Source organism: Stegastes partitus, unplaced genomic scaffold (genome assembly GCF_000690725.1).
Source record: "Stegastes partitus isolate 25-593 unplaced genomic scaffold, Stegastes_partitus-1.0.2 Scaffold310, whole genome shotgun sequence".
In the NCBI taxonomy this organism is placed as follows: Eukaryota; Metazoa; Chordata; class Actinopteri; family Pomacentridae; genus Stegastes; species Stegastes partitus.
Genome location: NW_007578041.1, coordinates 79,181 through 98,373, shown reverse-complemented (window position 1 = coordinate 98,373; position 19,193 = coordinate 79,181). Strand labels below are relative to the sequence as shown.

Sequence of the window (19,193 nt, the reverse complement as noted above, 5' to 3'; positions counted from 1 at the left end):
GGATCACAAAAATCTTGAAACAGGAAAACAGTTTATTTCATCTTTAATGAACAGTTAAGTGATTGCAGTCGTTCCTTTGTTGTACCTTAATGCTGTTTTCATGCTTTGATTGCAGGAACTTGATGAACGGAGTAAACAAAAGCAGCCTGAGGTTCAGTCCTCTGATGTCCTTCGTGGTAATCTGGAGGAGACAAAGACTTCTGTTGTTGCACCACCACGAAAGAACAAACGCTCGCCTGAGAAAAAGTCTCAAGTACAGCCAGACATCTCCTTAACAGAACCGTCTGCATCTATCGAAGAAGAATTATCAGTTTCAATTGAGGCGGTGCAAGGTGAGGCAAAACCTGTTGTGACAGCAGTCATGAAAGACACAAAAAGCACCATTGTTGAACAAACCGCAATTGTCCCGACAAAAAGAAAATCTCAGAGACCAACATGTGCCTCAGAAACTGTTACAGAACCAAGTTATAGCACTTCTCAAGAAGCACAGATCAAAAGTGTTAAGCTGGATGCCACAGCTGACCAGTTTGCACCTGTTGCTAGTGCCGAAACTACACCTGTGCCGTCCAGGAGAAAGTCCAAGACTAAAACAGAGTCTGAAATGGTAAAAACTGTTACTACTCAAGCGCCACCCACAGATCAGAAAGGACCTGTGGTGGACGAAGCAACACAAAAAGCAGCCACTCTTCTGTCAGAGCTAATCACTGCTGTCCCAGGAACAACCGATGCTGCAAGTGAACCCACCAGCAAAGTGCAGGAGATGGTGAAATCCTCTGTCAATACGTCAGTCACTGAGCAGGCCAAGACCAAGGTTATTGATGCAAAACCTGCACAGGTCAAGGACAACTCTGAGAATGTCATGTCTCTCCTAACCCCAAAGCCTGTGTCACCTGTTGAAGGAACTACAGGTGTGGAGTCTGTACCAAAGGAAACTGAAACTGCTTCTGCTTCTGAACAAAGTGAGATTTTACCACCCAGGCGCAAGTCGAAGAGCCCAAAACTTCCTCTGAAATATCCTGACCAGCAGGCAGCACAGTTTAAGGAGGAACCTGGAAGTCAAAAGTCTGTTTTGAGTTTGAGGGAGCAAACTGAAAGTACAGAAGAAACAAAACTTGTTCCAGCAAGAAGAAAGTCAAAGAGTGCAGAACCTACCGCAATGTCCCAGCAAGTTGTTGCCCCGAGTAGAGGTACTGATGTGGAACCTGAAGATATTAAGAAAGAACCTGGCAGTCTAGAGTCTTCTTCGACTCCACAAATTGAAAGAAAACCAACAGAAACTAAAATTATTGTGCAAGAAACTAAAGTTGTACCAACCCGGAGGAAGTCCAAGACTCTTGAGGTTTCCACAGTTCCAGAGCCAGTGTCTCCCCTTGGTAGCGGTCCTGATGGGGTGTCTAAGGAAACCAAAGAAGAACCTGTAAAGTATTCAACAACCCCAGAGCCTGTTAAAGCTGAACCGACTGTTGTTGAAAAAAGTCCTTTTCTACCTCCGAAGAGAAAGTCAAAGAGTGCAGAGGCTACTGAGGTACCGCAGACAAGGGATGATCCTGAAAGTCAGAAGTCTTCTTTGAAATCCAATGACCAGGATAAAAGTGTTGTTACCGAAGAAGCAAAACTGGTACCTGCCAGAAGAAGGTCAAAGAATGGCGACCTTTCTACAACTTCTGAGACCCTTGTTACCCACGCTGGATCACCAGATGTGGAGCCTGAACAAAACAAGAAAGAAACTGTTGGTCAGAAGTCTGAAAGCACTGCTGTAGAGAAAGGTAAACTTTCACCCACCAAAAGAAAGCCTAAGGGTCTGGAACTTTCTCGCAAGGAGGAAAAGCCTGACAGTCAGATGCAGAAAGCTGCTGTTGTAGAAGAAACTAAGATTGTAGCTACAAGGAGGAAATCAAAAGAAGGCCCTGGCAGTCAAAGGCCACCTTCGACTACTGAGGTGGTCACAGGAACATCGGAGACTACTGCTATGGAAAAAGGAAAGCTTTCACCAACTAAGAGAAAACCAACAGGTATTAAACTTTCACCAGTGCTTACTACCAAGGAGCAGACAAAGAACAAGGATGAGCAGGAGTTTCAGACGCCACCGTCAACTCCAGAGGTGGTCAGAGCAACACCTGAAACCACTGTTGTTGAAAAAGGAAAGCTTTCACCAACCAAGAGAACGCCAAAGGGTCTTAAACCTTCCGCAGAACTTACTACCAAAGAGCAGACAAAGACCCAGGATGAGCTGGAGTTTCAGACGCCACCTTCAACTCCAGAGGTGGTCAGAGCAACAACTGAAACCACTGTTGTTGAAAAGGGAAAGCTTTCACCAACCAAGAGAACACCAAAGGGTCTTAAACTTACACCAGAGACCAAAAAAGAACCTGAATCTGTGAATGCCAGAGAGAAAACTGGAGCTACTGCTTCAGAAAAACTTGAAGTTGCACCCGCTAGGAGGAGGTCAAAGGACTCTAAAGAAGCTGTGAAAGAAACTCTGAGTGGAAAGCCGGCTGTAAGCGCAACAGGGGTCACACGACCAACTAAAACTGCTGTTGAAGAATCAAGTAAGCTTTCACCAACTAAAAGACGGTCAAAGGTTTCCCTAGAACCTGTTAAAAAAGATGGTGTTCCCACCAAGAAGGAATCTGACAATGAGAGGTCCTCATTGCCGTCCACCGAGCAAACTAATGTTGCAGTTTTGGAGGGAACTAAGATCGTACAAACCAGAAGAAAGTCAAATGAACTTTCTACAGTTCCAAAGTCAATCTCTACTCCTGGAAAACATACAGATGACAAGACTGTAAAACCTTCTATGGCTGTAGAGGTTGCTGTTGTAGAGAAAACTGAACTTGTACCAACTAGGAGAAAGTCAAAGAGTCTAGAGCTTCCTGAAACTCCACAGACAGTTGATGTTGCAAAAACCACTACTCATGTAGACCCTGAACAAACCAAGAAAGAGTCTGACAGTCCAGAACAGAAACAAGATTTAGAGACGATTGTCGCTCAGGTTGGTGGCACCGATGCCATTCAGGACCTTCAGGGAAAGAAAGTGGTCACGGTCACTCTCGATACAACTGATGTTTTTGTACAAATGCCTGATGCTCAACCCCATAAAGTGGATACTTCAACTCCTCATGCTGAACCCGTTGAGTCTGTTATTCAGCCTGTTTCAGTTACATCTCCCAAATTGGAGGAACCTAAAGACAGACCAAAAAAGGGCTCAGAACCAATCATGAGAACCGAAAGAGATTTATGCACAGTCCCTCAAACACAACCACCTCTCTCTTCAGACACGACAGACACACTGTATGGACCAGATTATATTGACAAATTGTGGAAAAACACAGATGAGACTGAGAAGAGATATCTGGTCCTTGATTTGCCTGATGCAGGAGTCACCCAGACATATGAGATAGGGCCAGATCAACCTATCCTAAATATCACAAAACCTTTGTCTGGGACTGGTTTCATGCAGTTTACCTCTGCAGTTTCTGAAGTGCTGCAACCTCCTCATGAGGGAGATATAAGCCCATCGGATCAAGAAATTAAGAAACTAAGTGAAATCATGAGTCAGCTGAGTCTGCAGTCTCCACAGGAAGCACCACAGGAGAAACTCAAAGAGGTAAAGGATCATGGTGTCCAGAAGGAACAAACTGAAGTGTCAACACAAGGCGTCCGAGATTCCCCAGAGAGCCAGGGCAAGTGGTCCATTCAGAAAATCCTAACGGGGCCTGAAGTTCGCATTCTGCAGCTAGATATAGAAGAGAATGTGACGTTCACGAGCGAGCCAGAGGTGGATATTGTTGAACCAAGTGTCCAGAGCAAAGATGCGCAAGAAAGTAGAACTGAACTTCAAGACAATGTCACTCAACGCACCTCTCCTGCTCCCAGAGCTCAGGCAGGAATAGAATTCATAGAAATAAGCCTATATGAGCAAAAACCTGACCAAACTGAGACTCAAGTAGCCAAACCCAAAGTGGTCCAAGAACAGCATCTCGGTGTAGACAGAGCGCCCAAAGGCTTGGATGAAAAGTCAAAAGCTATGATTGAGGAAACCCACATAGAGCCTCAAGTGTGCATTCTACAACTGGATATACAAACTAGTCCAGAAGAGCAAAGAAACACCTCTGTCACAGAAGCAAAACAGCCACAGATAGATATTGTCGAAGGAGGTGTCCAGACCACAAGCGAAAAAGAAAACAAAGATAAGAAGGCTGCTGATGTAATGCTGGAGAAAGCTGCAGTTGAGGTGACTAAGATAGTAATTCAAGAAAGCATCAGTGAATGTCAGAGGGACTCTGCTCAACCCACCTCGCTGGTTTCTGAGTCATTGCAGCCTCACGAGACAAAGGTTATAGAAATAAGTTTGCATGGGCAAGATGCAGGAAGACCAAGCCAAACTGAAACCAAGATAGAGGTGTTGAAAACCACACCGGCCAAGGAACAAGGGGTCCAAGAAGAGAAACCAGCCAAGGGAGTGGATGATGTTCCCAAGAGCTTGGATGAAAAGTCTGTTCGGGTGGAGGGTGAGCCCAAGGTGCTCGTTTTACAACTGGATATACCGACCACACCAGAAAACAAAGATAAAACTACATCTGGCATTCACCCCAAGAAGACAGAAAGAGTGGAAGTACAAGAAGTCAGCATCGAAAGGCCACAAAATGTGACCCAGAATGACTCCACTCAACCTGCATCTGCTGTTACTGCATCAGTGCAGCAAAGTGAAACAGAGACAACATTTGCCAAAATAAACTTGTCTGAGCAAGATGCTGCAAAATCTGAAACTTTGAAGGAGCTGGATGCCTTGAAAACCACAGAGGTTAAACCCAAGGAGGCCAAGGATCGCAGTGTGGAAGAAGATGCTAAAGTTGTTAAAACCGATGTTCCTGAAGCGCCACAAACTCAGGAAGAAAAGGGTGTTACGGTTAAAGGAAGAGCTGAAGTTCCCGTTTTAGAGCCACAAAAACTGGCCACTGTACAGAAGTATGAAATCATATCTATTGCATTGCCAAAGGTGCCAAAGTTTGACAAAGATCAAATAAGTATCCAGCATGAAAAGGTAACAGAAAACCAAGAACTGCTTCCTGCTAGTGTTCAGTCAGAAAAGACTGAGAATGTCAAGGAACGTGGTCACAAAGAATTAGTTGAAGTCGAGCAAGTTACTGCAAAACCAGAAGCTCTGAATAAGCTGGACATCTTGAAAACCACCCAGGACAGACCTAAGGAGGCCAAGGATGATGCACCCCAAAGCCTGGATGAAAAGTCTGTTACAGTGGAGAAAATCCTCAAAGGAGCCGAAGTGCCTATTTTGCAACCAGTTAAACCGGTTGAGGAGCATGAATTTGCATCTGTTGCTTTGGCAAAGGCGCCAAGTGTTGGTAAAGAAGAAAAAATAACAGAAAATCTGACTTTTGTTGATGTTCAGCCAGAAAAGACTGAGAATGTCGTATCTCGACAAGGTGAGGTTGAACCGAGTCAAAAGGACACTCCGCTAGAACTGTGTGAAACTGCACTGGAGAAACCCAAAGAGACCAAAGATCCTGGTGTTCAAGAAAAACAAGTGTTAACATGTGACGTGCAAGAGTCACCCAAAAGCTTGGACGAAAAGTCTGTTGAAAAGACTGAACTCGACACAAGGGCGCCTGAACATGGAACTGACAAAACAGGAAAGGAACCACAAGTGGAATCAAGAGTTCAGTTTGAGACAGTTGAAGTTCAGCCTGCAACTGAAGTAGATGTGCAAAGAAGCTTTACAGTCCAAACGGACAAACTCACAACAGGTGCAAGAGAAGAGAAAGAGGAGCAACAAGAGGAGAAGATTCATGGAGGGGAAAGAGGAAACATCAGTGTAGAACTGCCACTGCAAATGAGAACTACCACCAGCACCAGTGAAGTGAGGCTTCAGGGGATGAAGTTGCCGAAGGTAGGTCGTTTCCAGACTCATTTTTAGTTGGTTTTAGGGTGTTACTGATCTTGTGATTACTACAGTGTTTAATTGAAGCATCATCCCAAAGAAAACAACCTCCAAACATGATTTTAGGTTAAAGGTTAGCTTTGCATGTGTAATATTTAATGCCCCGTCTTAAAGAACCAGTGTCCTAATTGCCCTTTTTCTTTCTCTAGCTCTACAGTATGTCTCTACAGAAAATTACAACTTTTTTGTTCTTGTTTTGTTAATAACTCTGCGAAATACCTGCAGAAGCTGCCGTTACACACTCAGATAGTGAGATTTTTTTTTCTCGCTCCAGGAAAGTCAAACGTGTGCATCGGTTATGATGCATCATCTCCTGCACGTACTTGTTGGCACATGTTGTCTACCGTTCTTCAAAAACAGATGGACGACTTGTCGGGTTACTTTTAAAATTTATGTAAAAGCCTATGGTTCTCAAAAGGTATGTCCTCGATAGTTAGTGATAAACATTTCTACTTTTTATGAGGATTACATGCTTTGCAAAGACCTTACTAGCGGTGCTACCAAAGGTTTCAGAGCCTCGGGGAAGGAATATGAGCCGCCTCATACATCATAACAAATCGTTGGTAAAAAGAACTCAAATGAGATAAACCTGTTTCACAGACAGACACGGGTCTTTTCTCCACTCAACCGAGACTGTTTTTTTAAGGCATTCATGTCGGTGTTTGATGTCTACAAAAGGAGCAGGTGCCTGACGCTGACGGGACGTCACCGGAGGTGCTTCAGAAACCATCGACTCGCTTTATCCCCAGCGAAGTAACCCGCGTGGAAGGATCGTCGCCTCAGGAAAAGACAGCAGATGTCGTGAAGCCTGAGAAAGCAGTTCTGGAGGCGCCGGACGGATCTGCAATGAGGAACACCTTCGCAGAGATACAGCTGCTGGCAGGAACGGGACCCAACAGTCAGCTCATAGAGGTATCACCGTCAGTCTGCTTTCAGTGCTGCCGCCAGAAGTCACCACAGTTAGAAACTCCTACATGTAGGGGCTTAACCGTCCGAACCCCAAACTGTTTATGTTTGTCTCCTGAAACATTGTGGGCTCTTTTTTTTTTTTTTACTGCAATATAAAGTCCTGTGTCTCTATGGAAACAGAACAACCAGGACTAGAAGGAGAGAGAACTCAGAAATGTGTCTTGTGCAGTTATAATTCTATAAATAATAAAAAAAATAAGGGGGGAAAAAATGGCTACAGGTGTTACCAATACTGAAAAAAATCGTGACTCTACACACTGTTTTATTATTTTACCACTATTTAGTACATTTTTACGACCTCTTCAAACTTTTCCTCTGTGCTCTGCTCATCAGCTGTAGAAAGATGTTCCACCATGCAGTGACGAAATATCACTCAGTTATCGCTAACGGAACCGAACGCCACACATGATTACTTCAAGGACCAACTGAAAGTGGAAAAGACATCAATTCTTCCTGTTTTCACTGTGTTAAATAATGTTATGGTTTTGAAAGATAACATGTCTTTCTAATCTGGTGGCACGTTTTGGGGTTCAGAGGGTTTAAATGCAAAAAAAAGAAGAAAAAAAAAAAGTTATTTTCTCTCTTGTATCATTTAAATTCAGGTCAATGTTATTTGCAGTAGAGAAGAATCACAATATCTGAAGACACTTCATGAAACCAGAAGTTTACATTCACTGTATAGAAACATCCTTTCTGTTGTATATTAACAAACACACAGTGAATTGTTAAAAGAACTTCAGCATTTCTGGAGAACTTCCTGCTTTTGTGGAGATAATTTACACAAAGCAAAAGGTTTCTATTACTTATAGAGGCCCTAAATTAGCCTCAGAGTTTTAAGCCAGATTTTGATCTCCAGTCTGTTATGCATCTGCAGAATAAACCAGTGGAAGACGCTCCGGAGGCTCTGATTTCCTCCACCGGCGATCTAGATGTTCGTCTCAGCCGGCTCGTGTCCAAAGTCCTGAGCTGCAAGAGCAGCCCGGCCGAGCTCTGCCCGGCGGCCATGGCCCGGCAGGTGGAGGAGCTACAGGTGAGATTACAGGCTGCGTGACTCACCGGAGAAACATTGGTGATTTATAGCAGCTGCTGGGTTTGTAGATGCTAGTGATGATGCACGGCAGGTTGGCAGCACATCGGTAATAAAGCCAAAGTGCCTCCAGTGTTGGACATCGTGACTGGATTTCTGTACCAGCCTGTTCCAAAGTGCTAGCGTGGCAAACAAGTACATATTCGCCAGGAAGCAACCAGCATTCATAGTTCACAGCAGTTTTAACGCACCACTTGTACGCTACATTTCCATGAAGCTTTGAGTCAGTCTCTCTCCTTTTACTGGCCGAATGCAGGGGTGCAGAGAAGCAGCCCAGGCCCAGGTGTCGTCGCTGTCTCAGGTGAGAGAGGCCGATGCTGACAACAGCGATGCTCTGGAGTATCTGGAGGATCAGTGGGTCACCGCTGCTCAGGACGCCGCCGCCGTCATCCAGAACAAAGAGGCTCAGCTACAGCTGGCGACGGATTACAGCAACCAGGTCCAGACGGCAAAGACGCTGTTGGAGAAACAGACGGCGGAACTGGAGGCTGTGGAAACGTGAGCGGTCTCATCTGAGGGTTTCCCTTTTAAGTATAAAATATTAGGGAACCATGAGGCAGGACTGGATGATAAAATGATAAAAACAGTAATTAAACACTTCATCAACGGCAGAAAGACACAAAGTGAAGTTATTTATAAAAAGACATTGATGACGACAGCTTTCGCACCAAAGTGATATAAAGTTATAAAAAGAAAAAAAGATTATTATTAACCGTTACAAATTAGCTTAGCGAGTTTAAACATAGCATACACCTTTATATGACTATAATATATAACACTGAGACCCTACAGTGTTATCAATTATGGTGATTAACCAAAGTGATTTAATATTTTTCCTAAGACCCAACAATCTTAGACTAAAATAAGTCGATATTATAGCGAAGACTCGTATGATTGATTAAGGACATTAGACTGAATGATTTGATTCTACGGCAAAACCCTATAATTAATATTATGTTGTTATATTTAGAAAATAGGTTAAAGTTGTTAAATTTAAAATAAACAATCATTTTCTCCTGGTCTTTTTCCAAAAAAAAGTCGTTAAATATAATCCGTAATTATCGGCCGTAGTAAAACATTTTATCATGATAAATGTTTCCGTCCTACTATAATGTATATTATATATATATATATATATATATATATATATATATATATATAATATATATTTTGAATTTCATCTTTCTTTAACTGTGACTCAGATTTTCGTTGTTCTTTTGCTAGAATGCATTATTTAAAACATTGTTGTGTTTGAGGCGCTTTAGCTCAAAATCAAGACAAACTCTGAGATAAGATACACGAAGACACTGAAATGAACTGAATAAAGACTCTTTTATGTCAAAGTGAAGATGTTTTTCTTTTGGTCAGTATTTCATAGATGCACATTTCTGATTTGATTTTACTCTTTTCCTTCCAGGTCTCCAGAGCAGAGCAGCTCCAAGGAAGTAGATCGACTGTGTTCCTTACAGAGGAACATGGAGGAGAACCGACCGGTCTTCGGAGAACTTCTGTTGACCCACAGCAAGCTGATCCCCTCCCTCAGCCGGTCTGAACGAACGACTGCGCAAACTGACCTGAAGAACCTGCAAGACTCTTGGAGAACCCTGGAAAGAACCGTGGAGAGCAACCTCCATCACGCAAAAGCCCATTCTCAGGTCGCCAGCGGCGTTCTGTCGGAGCTGTCGGGTCTCCAGGAACATCTGGAGACACTCGGCAAAGACCTGAAAGCCAAGTCGCCTTCCGAGTGGAACTGCAAGAAGGTGCAGCAGCTGATGGAAGCGAACGCTGAGGTCAAAGCCGCCCAGCAGCAGCTCCTCCATCTGGAGCAACTGTCGGAGGCGTTGGGCCCCGGCTCAAGGTGGGAAGCAGAAGCTAAGAAGATGCATCAGGAGCTCCAGAAAGTCAAAGACAAACTGAACAGCACCGAGGAGTTGGTTTCTTCCCAAACCCTGAGCAGCAGCAGCCCCATCATGGAGAAGATCACCGTGGTGATGAGGGACGGCCTCGCCTGGGCCAAGCAGACCGAGAGCGACATCGAGGGCCGGAGGAAGAGGGTCGCCCTCCTCCCCGAGGAGGTGCACCGGCAGCTCCGAGACCTGAAGAAGCTGCAGTCCGAGGTGATGGCCAAACAGGGCCAGCTGGAGGTGCTGGTGGAGGAGGTGACCGAGCTCCTGCCAGAGCTGGACCAGACCGAGGAGGTGCCCATGGTGCACGCGTCTCTGGAGTGCCTGGAAGAACTCTCCAACTCCACCACCGAGAAGCTGTCCAAGGCTGAGAAGGAGATGGAGTCGGGCCTGCAGACCAGGGAGAAGCTGTCGGAGCAGATCGCCGACTTGGACTCGTGGATTGTGGCTCATCTGCAGAGAGAAGCTTCCAGAAGTGCCGACAGCGAACTGAGGAGTCCCGCCGAATTTGATCGCAGAGTTCGCCAGATCCAAGAAACCGTCGGCGAGGCTGAGAAGCAGGCCGCCGTCTGTGAGGCTCTTCTGATGAAGAGCAAAGACATCTCCTCTGAACTCAGCGTCACAGAGAACTGTTTGCTCTTCGACAAGCTCACTGGCCTCCAGGAGGACATCAGGGCTATCAGCAGCTACGAGAAGGCCAACAAGAAGGAGCTGGATGAACTCCTCCAGAATGTGGATTCAAGCAAGAAAAACCTGGTCGCGGTGGAAAAAAGCCTGAGGCAGATGCTGGTAGATCTGAGCAGACACCGGTTCCCCATCACCAGAGAGTCTCTGCAGGCTCTGGAGCCTTTCAAACACCTGATTCTGGAGCACAAGTCTCAGGTGGACCATCTGCAGCCGTGGATCCCTCAAGAAAAGACTAGAGAGCTGAACTCAGTCATTTCTGAGCTTCACAGCAAAATGGTTCTCCTGCAGACGAAAGCCAGAGACCACGAGAGGTACCTGAACCTGAGGCAGTGCGTGGAGGATCTGCGGGAGAACGTCCAGGAGCAGGTTCTCCAGACCAAAGACGACAGCAGGGACTTGGAGGTGAAGTACAAAACCTGCGAGAGCCTCCTGGTCCAGTTTCCTCTGATGAAGGGATTGTGTGACGAGGCTGCCTCCAAACTTCAGGCCATCTCCGCCGATCTTTACCCGTCGCAGCTCACCGCAGAGCGCCAGAGGCTGAAGCAGAACGAGGAGAGTCTGGAGACCTGGGAGATGACGCTCCGCAACAACCTGAGCATCATCGAGTGGAGCCTGCTGAAGGACCTGGATCTCGAGTCGGAGAGGAGGGCCGCCCAGGCGTTCCTCTGGAGGACCCAGCAGGAGCTGCAGAACCTCCCCGTCCTGGAGCCCGACGAAGGGGCGATCAACAGAGAGTACCGGAGGATCGTGTCGGTGAAGAAGGCTGTGGAGTCCAGAATCAGAACGGTGGAAGTTCTGGAGCAGAAAAAGGGAAACAAACAAAGCTCTCGAGATCTGACGGAGTTGAAGAACGCAGTCCTCCGCGAGTGTGACTCACAAATGGTAGGTTTGGGTTTTGTGATTTTAAAAAGCTTTGTGTAAAGTTTAAACAACCACAGGGAAGCAATTCAAGGATCATTTCCACAATAATTCCTTCTGACCACCTGCAGATGTCACGGAAAAGTCGACGGAAAGTTAGTAGCTGATCCAGAAACTAATCTAAGATCCTGACCCAGAAACTGTCTTGACGGTTCTGAAATGATCACGGCAGATTGTGAATAACTTGTTGTGTTATATTTCAGGAGAGCGTCTGTCAGGCCAGAGAGTCTCTGAGAAGCTACACCGGCGCCGTCAGAGAAGCCGTGGAGTTTCTGAGGGACCTGGAGGTCCAGCTGCTGCCTCCTCACGGTTCTGCTGGGTTCTGCTCTGACAGCCTGCAGGAGACCCAGCAGGCCTTAGCCTCGCTGCAGCAGCAGTTCCAGACCCACGTGGAGAAGCTCCAGAACCAGGCCGCTCTGCATCCTTACCTCTCCCCGCAGAAGGTGGAGCAGCTCCAGGAGAACATCCTGAGTCAGCTCCTGGTCCGCATGTCGACTCTGCAGGCGAAGGGCCACGTTCAGCTGGAGCGACTCAGCAGGTATTATGATATATACAAGTTAAAGAACGGAGATACTGACACGTCACTGATGTCTGACAAGAAGAGCTTTAAAATAAAACCAGGAAGGACACTGAACAACAGAAGGTCGGTCAGTTCAAACAGGAGAAAGATCAGGGAGGCAAAAGTAGAGAAATAGAGTTAAACATTAGTCAATAGAACACCAGATAAAATAATCAAATTACATTTATTTTTTAATGATATAAAATTATTAATACTAATATTAATAATAAAATAATTAAATACCATAGATATTAGTATTCATAATAATAATAACAATAATAATAACTTTATATTATTTTTAAGAATAAATGTTGTTTTATCTAAAATAATCTAATTCTAGTTATTTATTATTTTAAATATGGTGCACAAACTAAAAGATAAAATAATTAAATTATAATTATTATAAAATAATAATAATTCTTCTTCTTATTATTATTGTTGTTATTATTATAAATAAACACAAGCCGATAAGATGTCACATAAAGGTAAATTTGGATTTTTTTTTACGCAATAGTTGAAGTCGTTTTCCTATTTTGCACATTTAATAAGCATTTATATCTGTGCTTACATGGGCCATAATGACAAGAAGCAAGTTAAGTCACAGTTTTTCATAAAGCACATTATATTATCTATATTTAATTTTGAGATTAAAATCTTTCTCTGATGCCAGACCTGCCCAAGAAGTTGCACCTTTATCAAGTTACAAATACTGTAAAATAGAACAAACACGGGTCACACAGGACAAAAATAAGGATTAAGATCAAAGCTGCTTTCCATTGGAAAAGACAAAGAATATGAATAAGTAATTATTTTTTTTAAGTTGTCATTAAAAACCAACCTTACTAGTTTAAATATTGAGGTTCAAACTCCGTAGTGTCATTTATCATGTGACTTCACCTCAGTAATTTACATTTTATAGTTTAAAACCCTATAAAAATTGTATAAAATACAACTTTACCTGAATATAACACATATAAAGGCTCCAGTGCTGGTATTTATGGACGTTAGCCACAAAAATATGTTATTTCAACTACAGGACAGACTTATGTGCCTACATTTATAGCTGCATCGGCCAAAAAAAGTTAGAAAATATTAGATTTAGGCAGCAATCTGAAGTGTTTATTAAGTCAGTGTGAGACTACATGTGCCAGTAGAAAAAAAAAAGTGTTTTATGCGTCCTGCTTCTAATTAATTTGAATCCAAACTGTTTTAAACTGATGCAGGATCAGATTTCTATGTGCTGACGTCACACACACTAAGATTATATAACAATAATTAATATTCATTGCACTGCACATTACCTGTTTGTATTTTTTTTTAGTACGTTTGTTTTTTTTTAAATGGTAAATTCGCAAAACGTACCAGTAAACCCTGTTATCTAACGGCATTTTAAGTGTGCAGAATCCTTTTAAAGATCATCGTTTTTGTCTTTCAGGTGCGCAGAACAGCACAGAAACTACATGAAGCGTCAGGATGAACTCGTGCTGAGCGTGAAGACGGCAGAGAACCGACTCTTACAGTTCATCTCTCAGAAGATCACATGCCTGGCCGACTGCACCGAGCAGGAGTCGAAGCTAACGGTACGTAGACGTCCGATCGTTTACATGTTAAAGCGCTGGAGGGTCACGTTTTTGAGGAAACACGGTTAATCAGCTGATTGTCTGTCGTCCAGGCTCTGTGCGAGGAGATGGAGTTGCTGCTGAGGCGTCTGGAGGAGCTGAAGGAGTTCTGTCCCGAGCAGAGCTGCCGGGGAGGCCGGGAGGCGGCCGTCAGCGCCCTCTGGAGGAGGCTGTCGAGGCTGCGACGCTGCACGAAGGAGCTGAGGACGCGAAGCAAGCAGAGAATCACAGAGTGTCAAGACATCACCGACAGCGTGAGTAAAGCGGACACGAACTCATAAAAACAAGCTTTACGTCTGGATTTAATAAATACGATGAGCGTCCCAGTTCATGAGACGTTTTTCTTCTTCTTCCTGCAGCCTCGACTCTCTTCATGTTTGAATATAAGATAAAACAAAATGACATAAGAGTTGCAGCGCCTGAGAAGTAGAAAAGCAATAAGATAAAAGTAGGACACAATACTGAAATATTAACATCAGTCTAGAATAAAAAAGTAAAGGATAATAAGTAATATCACACACGATAATGAAATATTCCACTTGGAAAAAATGAGAAAAATCAGTATTATAAAGCACATGCAAATATTTTTCATATTGTTTTGCAAAACAAAAGCTTAGTAACACTGTTTTAGCCACAGTATTTATTTTAGTTTGGTTAAGTTTCATAATCTATAATGCAGTAGTGTCTCATTTAAGTCAGTCTCTATAATTAATAACTCTTGGTGGTCTCAGCGTTATTATATATGGCAGTCACAGTAGTATTTTAGCTGATAGGGGGCCACGAAGCTGCCATCTTGTCGACAAGCTAAAATGTGCCGAGTTACCGTCGCTGTGGCATGAAAAGCAGCTTTATCAGGACATGGAATGAGTTTGCTTGATTAATTAATCATTAATTGATAAGGCTGACGATTATCAATGAAGAAAATTGTTAAAAACGTGATTCCCTAATGCCTATTTTGCGTCATATTATGTAGAGGTCATTGAAAGTTCAGCTTTAGAGTAACTAAGCATAAATAAATAGCAACAGCAGACATTGTTCCATTTCAGCCCAGTAAATACAACGCCTTTAACTTTACTGATGTGTTCCCGTCAGGTGGCGAAGGCCTCGGCCGTCCTGGAGCAGGTGGAGGCGGAGCTTCCCGACGCCTCCGGGGCGAAGGCGTCCACCGAGGAGCTGCAGGACCTGCTGCAGTCCTGGGAGCAGTACCAGGACCGGCTGGACTGCGAACACCGGGCTCTGTCGGCGCTGGAGCTGCGAGCTGCGCGACTGCTGGGAGTCCCCTCCCACCTGGAGCAGGCCCCGCCCATCCCGCTGTGTCAGCAGCTGCAGAAGATGCAGGGACGATACAGCAGGTAAGACCGCCGGCAAACAACTGGGACTGACTAGACACCTGGGACTGACTAGACGTCTGGGACTGACTAGACGTCTCAGAGTCGTACAGAGGGTCATGGGCACGCACCAGGTTCCTTTCTGGTTCCTGGACAAGTTGACAAAACTGTTAGTTTGTGTGAATTTAAGGACGTTTTCCTGCAAACTTTTCTCATTTCTCATTTATTAGGATCTCCATTAGCACCAGCATAAGCATCGGCTATTCTTCCTGGGGTCCACACACATACGCACAATCACACTTATACACAATTTTCAGTTTTAGTGTCTAACTAGAGCCTTGGCATAATTGGGACACAAACAAAACTCCATTACCCACAATCCCTGCTACACCGGGACAATGGATCGGTTAAAGTGGGTCGGTCAGAGACTGCAGCGAGGTCCAAGGCTTTGGATACGTTACTGTAGGTTGAGTTCAGTCATGGACGCTGTTCTCGGGGAGAGCTCTGGCCTTCGAGGGTTTCAGCCGCCGGGCGTCTGTTGTTCAAACGTGTTTGTGTGTTTCCTCAGGGTGAAGCAGACAAGCATGGAGGGTCTGCTGGCCACCAGGACGGAGCTGGAGGAGCGGGAGAAGGTCCGGGAGGAGCTGCAGGGTGTCCGGGTTTGGACGGAGGCGGCCGGAGGTCTCTTGGTGGAGATGGAGAGGAGCAGCAGCACTCAGCAGCTCCAGGTGAGACGCTCAGCACACCTGCAGCTCACCTGGCTCAGGTTTGAACAGGATCAAGTCAGCACTTATCAGCCAGATGTTCAATCTGCTGTGTTTTACATTTTGACAAGAATGAGAGGTTTTTGACTCGTAGTCGATTCATTTTTGGTATTGATTTAATAGATTTTAAAATTCAAACTTACTTATGTTTAGCTTTTTAGTTTTTTTAAAAAAAAATCTTTTTATTGGTCATTTTGATTATTATTTTTAAAATTCCTTTTTGATCATTTTTAATAGCTTTTTGGTCATTTTAGGTCAATTTTTTGTAATTTTAAGTCTCTTTTTTTGGTCATTTTGAATCTCATTTTTGAACATTTTGAGTCAATTTTTACTCATTTTGAGTCCCGTTGTGGTTATTTTAATTCCATTTTGGTCATTTTGAATAATTTTGAGTCCCTTTTTAGTTATGTTGAATCCATTATGGACATTTTAAGTAGTTTTGTAGTCTTTTTGAGTCCAATTGTGGTCATGTGGAATCTCTCTGGTCATTTTGAATCACTTTTTGGTTATTTTGAAAACATTTTTGTCCATTTGAATCAGTTTTTTTGTCATGTTGAGTCTCTTTTTGATCATTTTGAATCCATTTTTGGGACATTTTGAGTCCCGTTGTGGTTATGTTACTTCGATTTTGGTCATTTTAAATCCCTTTTTTGATCGTTTTTAATAGCTTTTCGGTCATTTAAAGTCCATTTTTTGTGATATGTATATCCTCTTTGGTTAATTCGAGTCACTTTTTGGGTCATATTGAATCTCGTTGTAGTCATTTAGGATTCTTTTTTGGACATTTCGAGTCACTTTTTAGTCATTTTGAGACCTTTAGTAGTTATTTTAATTTCATTTTGGTCATTTCAGTCCCTGTTTGCAGCACCAAAAGTACTTCAAATTGAATTTTCTACATTGCATTGCAATAGAGAATAAGATATGTGTGATAAAACCGGCCATTCCTGCTCATCCTGTCGCCACAGAGGAGACGAAACATTAGTTAAATGAAAGTCTTTCCCCGCTGGGTGTCTCCAGGTCCCACTGTGGGATCCAAACCCACATCGCTGAGCTCTACAGTTTCTGTCCCCGCTGACCGGCGGAGTGGAAATAATGAGGCTCTAATGAGACGACACAGTTTCATCATCTGAGCCGGAAACACAATGATGTGTTTGTTCTCGCTGCTGCTGCTGTTTTTATAAAGAGTCGTCCTCGTCTCAGTGGAAATTACAGACATTTAAACGGAGTTCTGGTGTCGTGAGGCTTTATGTTATAATTAGATACAGACTGAGTTTAGTTTCAGTCTTAGTTTACCTTTATTACGTAGCAGCCAGCTGACAGATGCTGTAAACATGTTTGGTTTAACATTTACTCGCTATCTGGACTCAAGGTTTTTTATTCAATAAGAACCTTTTAGATCCTCATTGTCTTTCCTCCAGGACTAATTAGGTCACTTTTCCTGTGTATGAAGTTTTTTAAATTACAAATATCTGCAGTTTAGCTGCAGGTTTCCACAACAGAGTACTGATTATTTGTAATTCCAGTTTCGGCTATCTACAGTTTAATCCTGACTTTTAATGAATCGAGTTAAAGGTATCTTTAATTCCTCTAAATCCAACATGTCAACTTTGTCCTTTTAGGTTCTTAAGCTGCAACTTCAAACCCACTGTGGCGCTACAACTGCATTTAACAAGATGATTTATCAGGATATCAGAGTTCTGAGTCCATTTGAACTTTGTCGTAAGGTCTCGAGTTTATCTACAGACAAAAAATGGACGATATGCCGTAAATTTCGAGTTTTTGGAGAACAAGAGCTTTGCTTATCAGAGATTTGTGTTGGAAGTTTACTAGAATTTGCTCCTCAGACTGACCTGGCGTGACAACAGTGCGTTTGAAAAGAAAGTTTCTGATGTAACTCCAGATACGGAGGATTTTTACGAGGTTGTAAAGGGAGGAAAAAGAAAAGAAAGGAAAAGAGCATCACTATTTTTGGCCACAGATTGAATTTTATCAGCCCTGCTAGTCCTAGTTAGAGATGCCTGCGACCATTATTTGGACTAGTTGATGCTGACTTACAGATATCTGTGTGGTTTAGGCTGATCAGAGTGATGTTACAGATACCTGGAATAACTATTCTGGAAAAAACGTTGTTGTCGATCTCTGTAATGACGCCAGTCTGTCAAACTCAGCTGCTAGATTTTGTCATTTTTGACTTGACCGTGTTTGTCTTGTTGCAAAAACTCCAGCTCCTGTGATCTAAATGAACATAGACGGAGGCAGGTGTTGTTTAATTGTGTACTAAAGCTTTCCAGTAAATTAAAAAAAAAGATCTGAATCCAACCGTCTGCTTGGCGTTTAGCCCGCAGTCCGTTTGCTTTCACCTCCATGAACCCGTTTCGCTCTTTGTCCTGAAACCTGAGCACAAGCCAGCATCTCATCCAGCGTCTATCCTCACAAACACAGACTTTACTCCCCTGAAAGACCCCAAACATCCCCCCCATCACTCCCCCGTTGCTCCCACCACCCTCGGCCCTCCTCTGGTACCAGACACCTTTTGTTCTGGCCTGTAAGTGGATCTTCAGGTGGCCTTTGTAGCCGAGTCGTTTCACGGGCGAACACAAACACACTGCTGCTTCTGCACTTGTGAGGACACTCGCTGACGTTATATATTCCCTTTAGCTCCAGCTGAAGTGACAGAACTGTAAACTGAACTATTAAACCACATCTTAACCTTCAAATAACCCTCTTAAAGAAGGGAGGACTCAGAAAAAGTGTTCTGAGCCTGCGGATAAAGGCCCCTACTTTCCTAAAATGTGCAAACTTGCTATTAGACAACCAAAGAAGGTTTTAGTTGATGGAAATCATGCGTTCTGTTCAACCAGTAGATTGGTTGCGTAAATAACTTAAATAAGTTTCCATCTCCATCATCATAACAATCATTCATTCCACATCCTTTACGTTGCTTAAACAAAAAGATGACAAAGTGTCTGATTTAAAGAGGAACAAAGTGCCCAATCTCACTTTTGAATGACTGTTTTTCAACCAACCTTCGTCATTTTCCCCCAAACATTTAGCAAAAAGACGAAAATGAGAAAAAAGAAAAACCTTCATTTTATGGTAAATACTCTGATTACCTCCAAATCTCACCTTCTTCCTTTAGCTAATTCCTGCACACTCTTTTCCAAAACCATGTTTACATCACACACAATACGTGTTTATGCTGCAGTGAACCAAAAAACATCTCGTAGCTGCCCTTAAACCAATCCGTTGCTCGCCTCCTTAAACAAGACGCTAATTGAAACGTCTGCTTTTTGATCGAGTGATGTTGTTAACATCTGGCCAAAGACTGCACATGAAAATGAGCCTAGAACTATGTCTGGTTCATCTACATACATCTTTTATTATTAATTATTAATGTAC

General features: G+C 43.5%; 1 protein-coding gene across 1 annotated transcript in view; it reads left to right on the top strand.

Annotated features, from left to right (window-relative positions):
• Positions 1–19,193, top strand: part of syne2b (spectrin repeat containing, nuclear envelope 2b) — a gene marked incomplete at its 3' end in the record, with an annotated part of 179,900 nt that overhangs the window by 81,905 nt on the left and 78,802 nt on the right. Inside the window, exons 57-66 of the mRNA XM_008283420.1 lie at positions 116–5,908; positions 6,638–6,871; positions 7,803–7,958; positions 8,272–8,513; positions 9,433–11,488; positions 11,728–12,062; positions 13,519–13,663; positions 13,756–13,956; positions 14,795–15,054; positions 15,599–15,758. Coding sequence (XP_008281642.1) covers positions 116–5,908; positions 6,638–6,871; positions 7,803–7,958; positions 8,272–8,513; positions 9,433–11,488; positions 11,728–12,062; positions 13,519–13,663; positions 13,756–13,956; positions 14,795–15,054; positions 15,599–15,758 — 9,582 coding nt within the window. The remainder of the gene's footprint in view (positions 1–115; positions 5,909–6,637; positions 6,872–7,802; positions 7,959–8,271; positions 8,514–9,432; positions 11,489–11,727; positions 12,063–13,518; positions 13,664–13,755; positions 13,957–14,794; positions 15,055–15,598; positions 15,759–19,193) is intronic.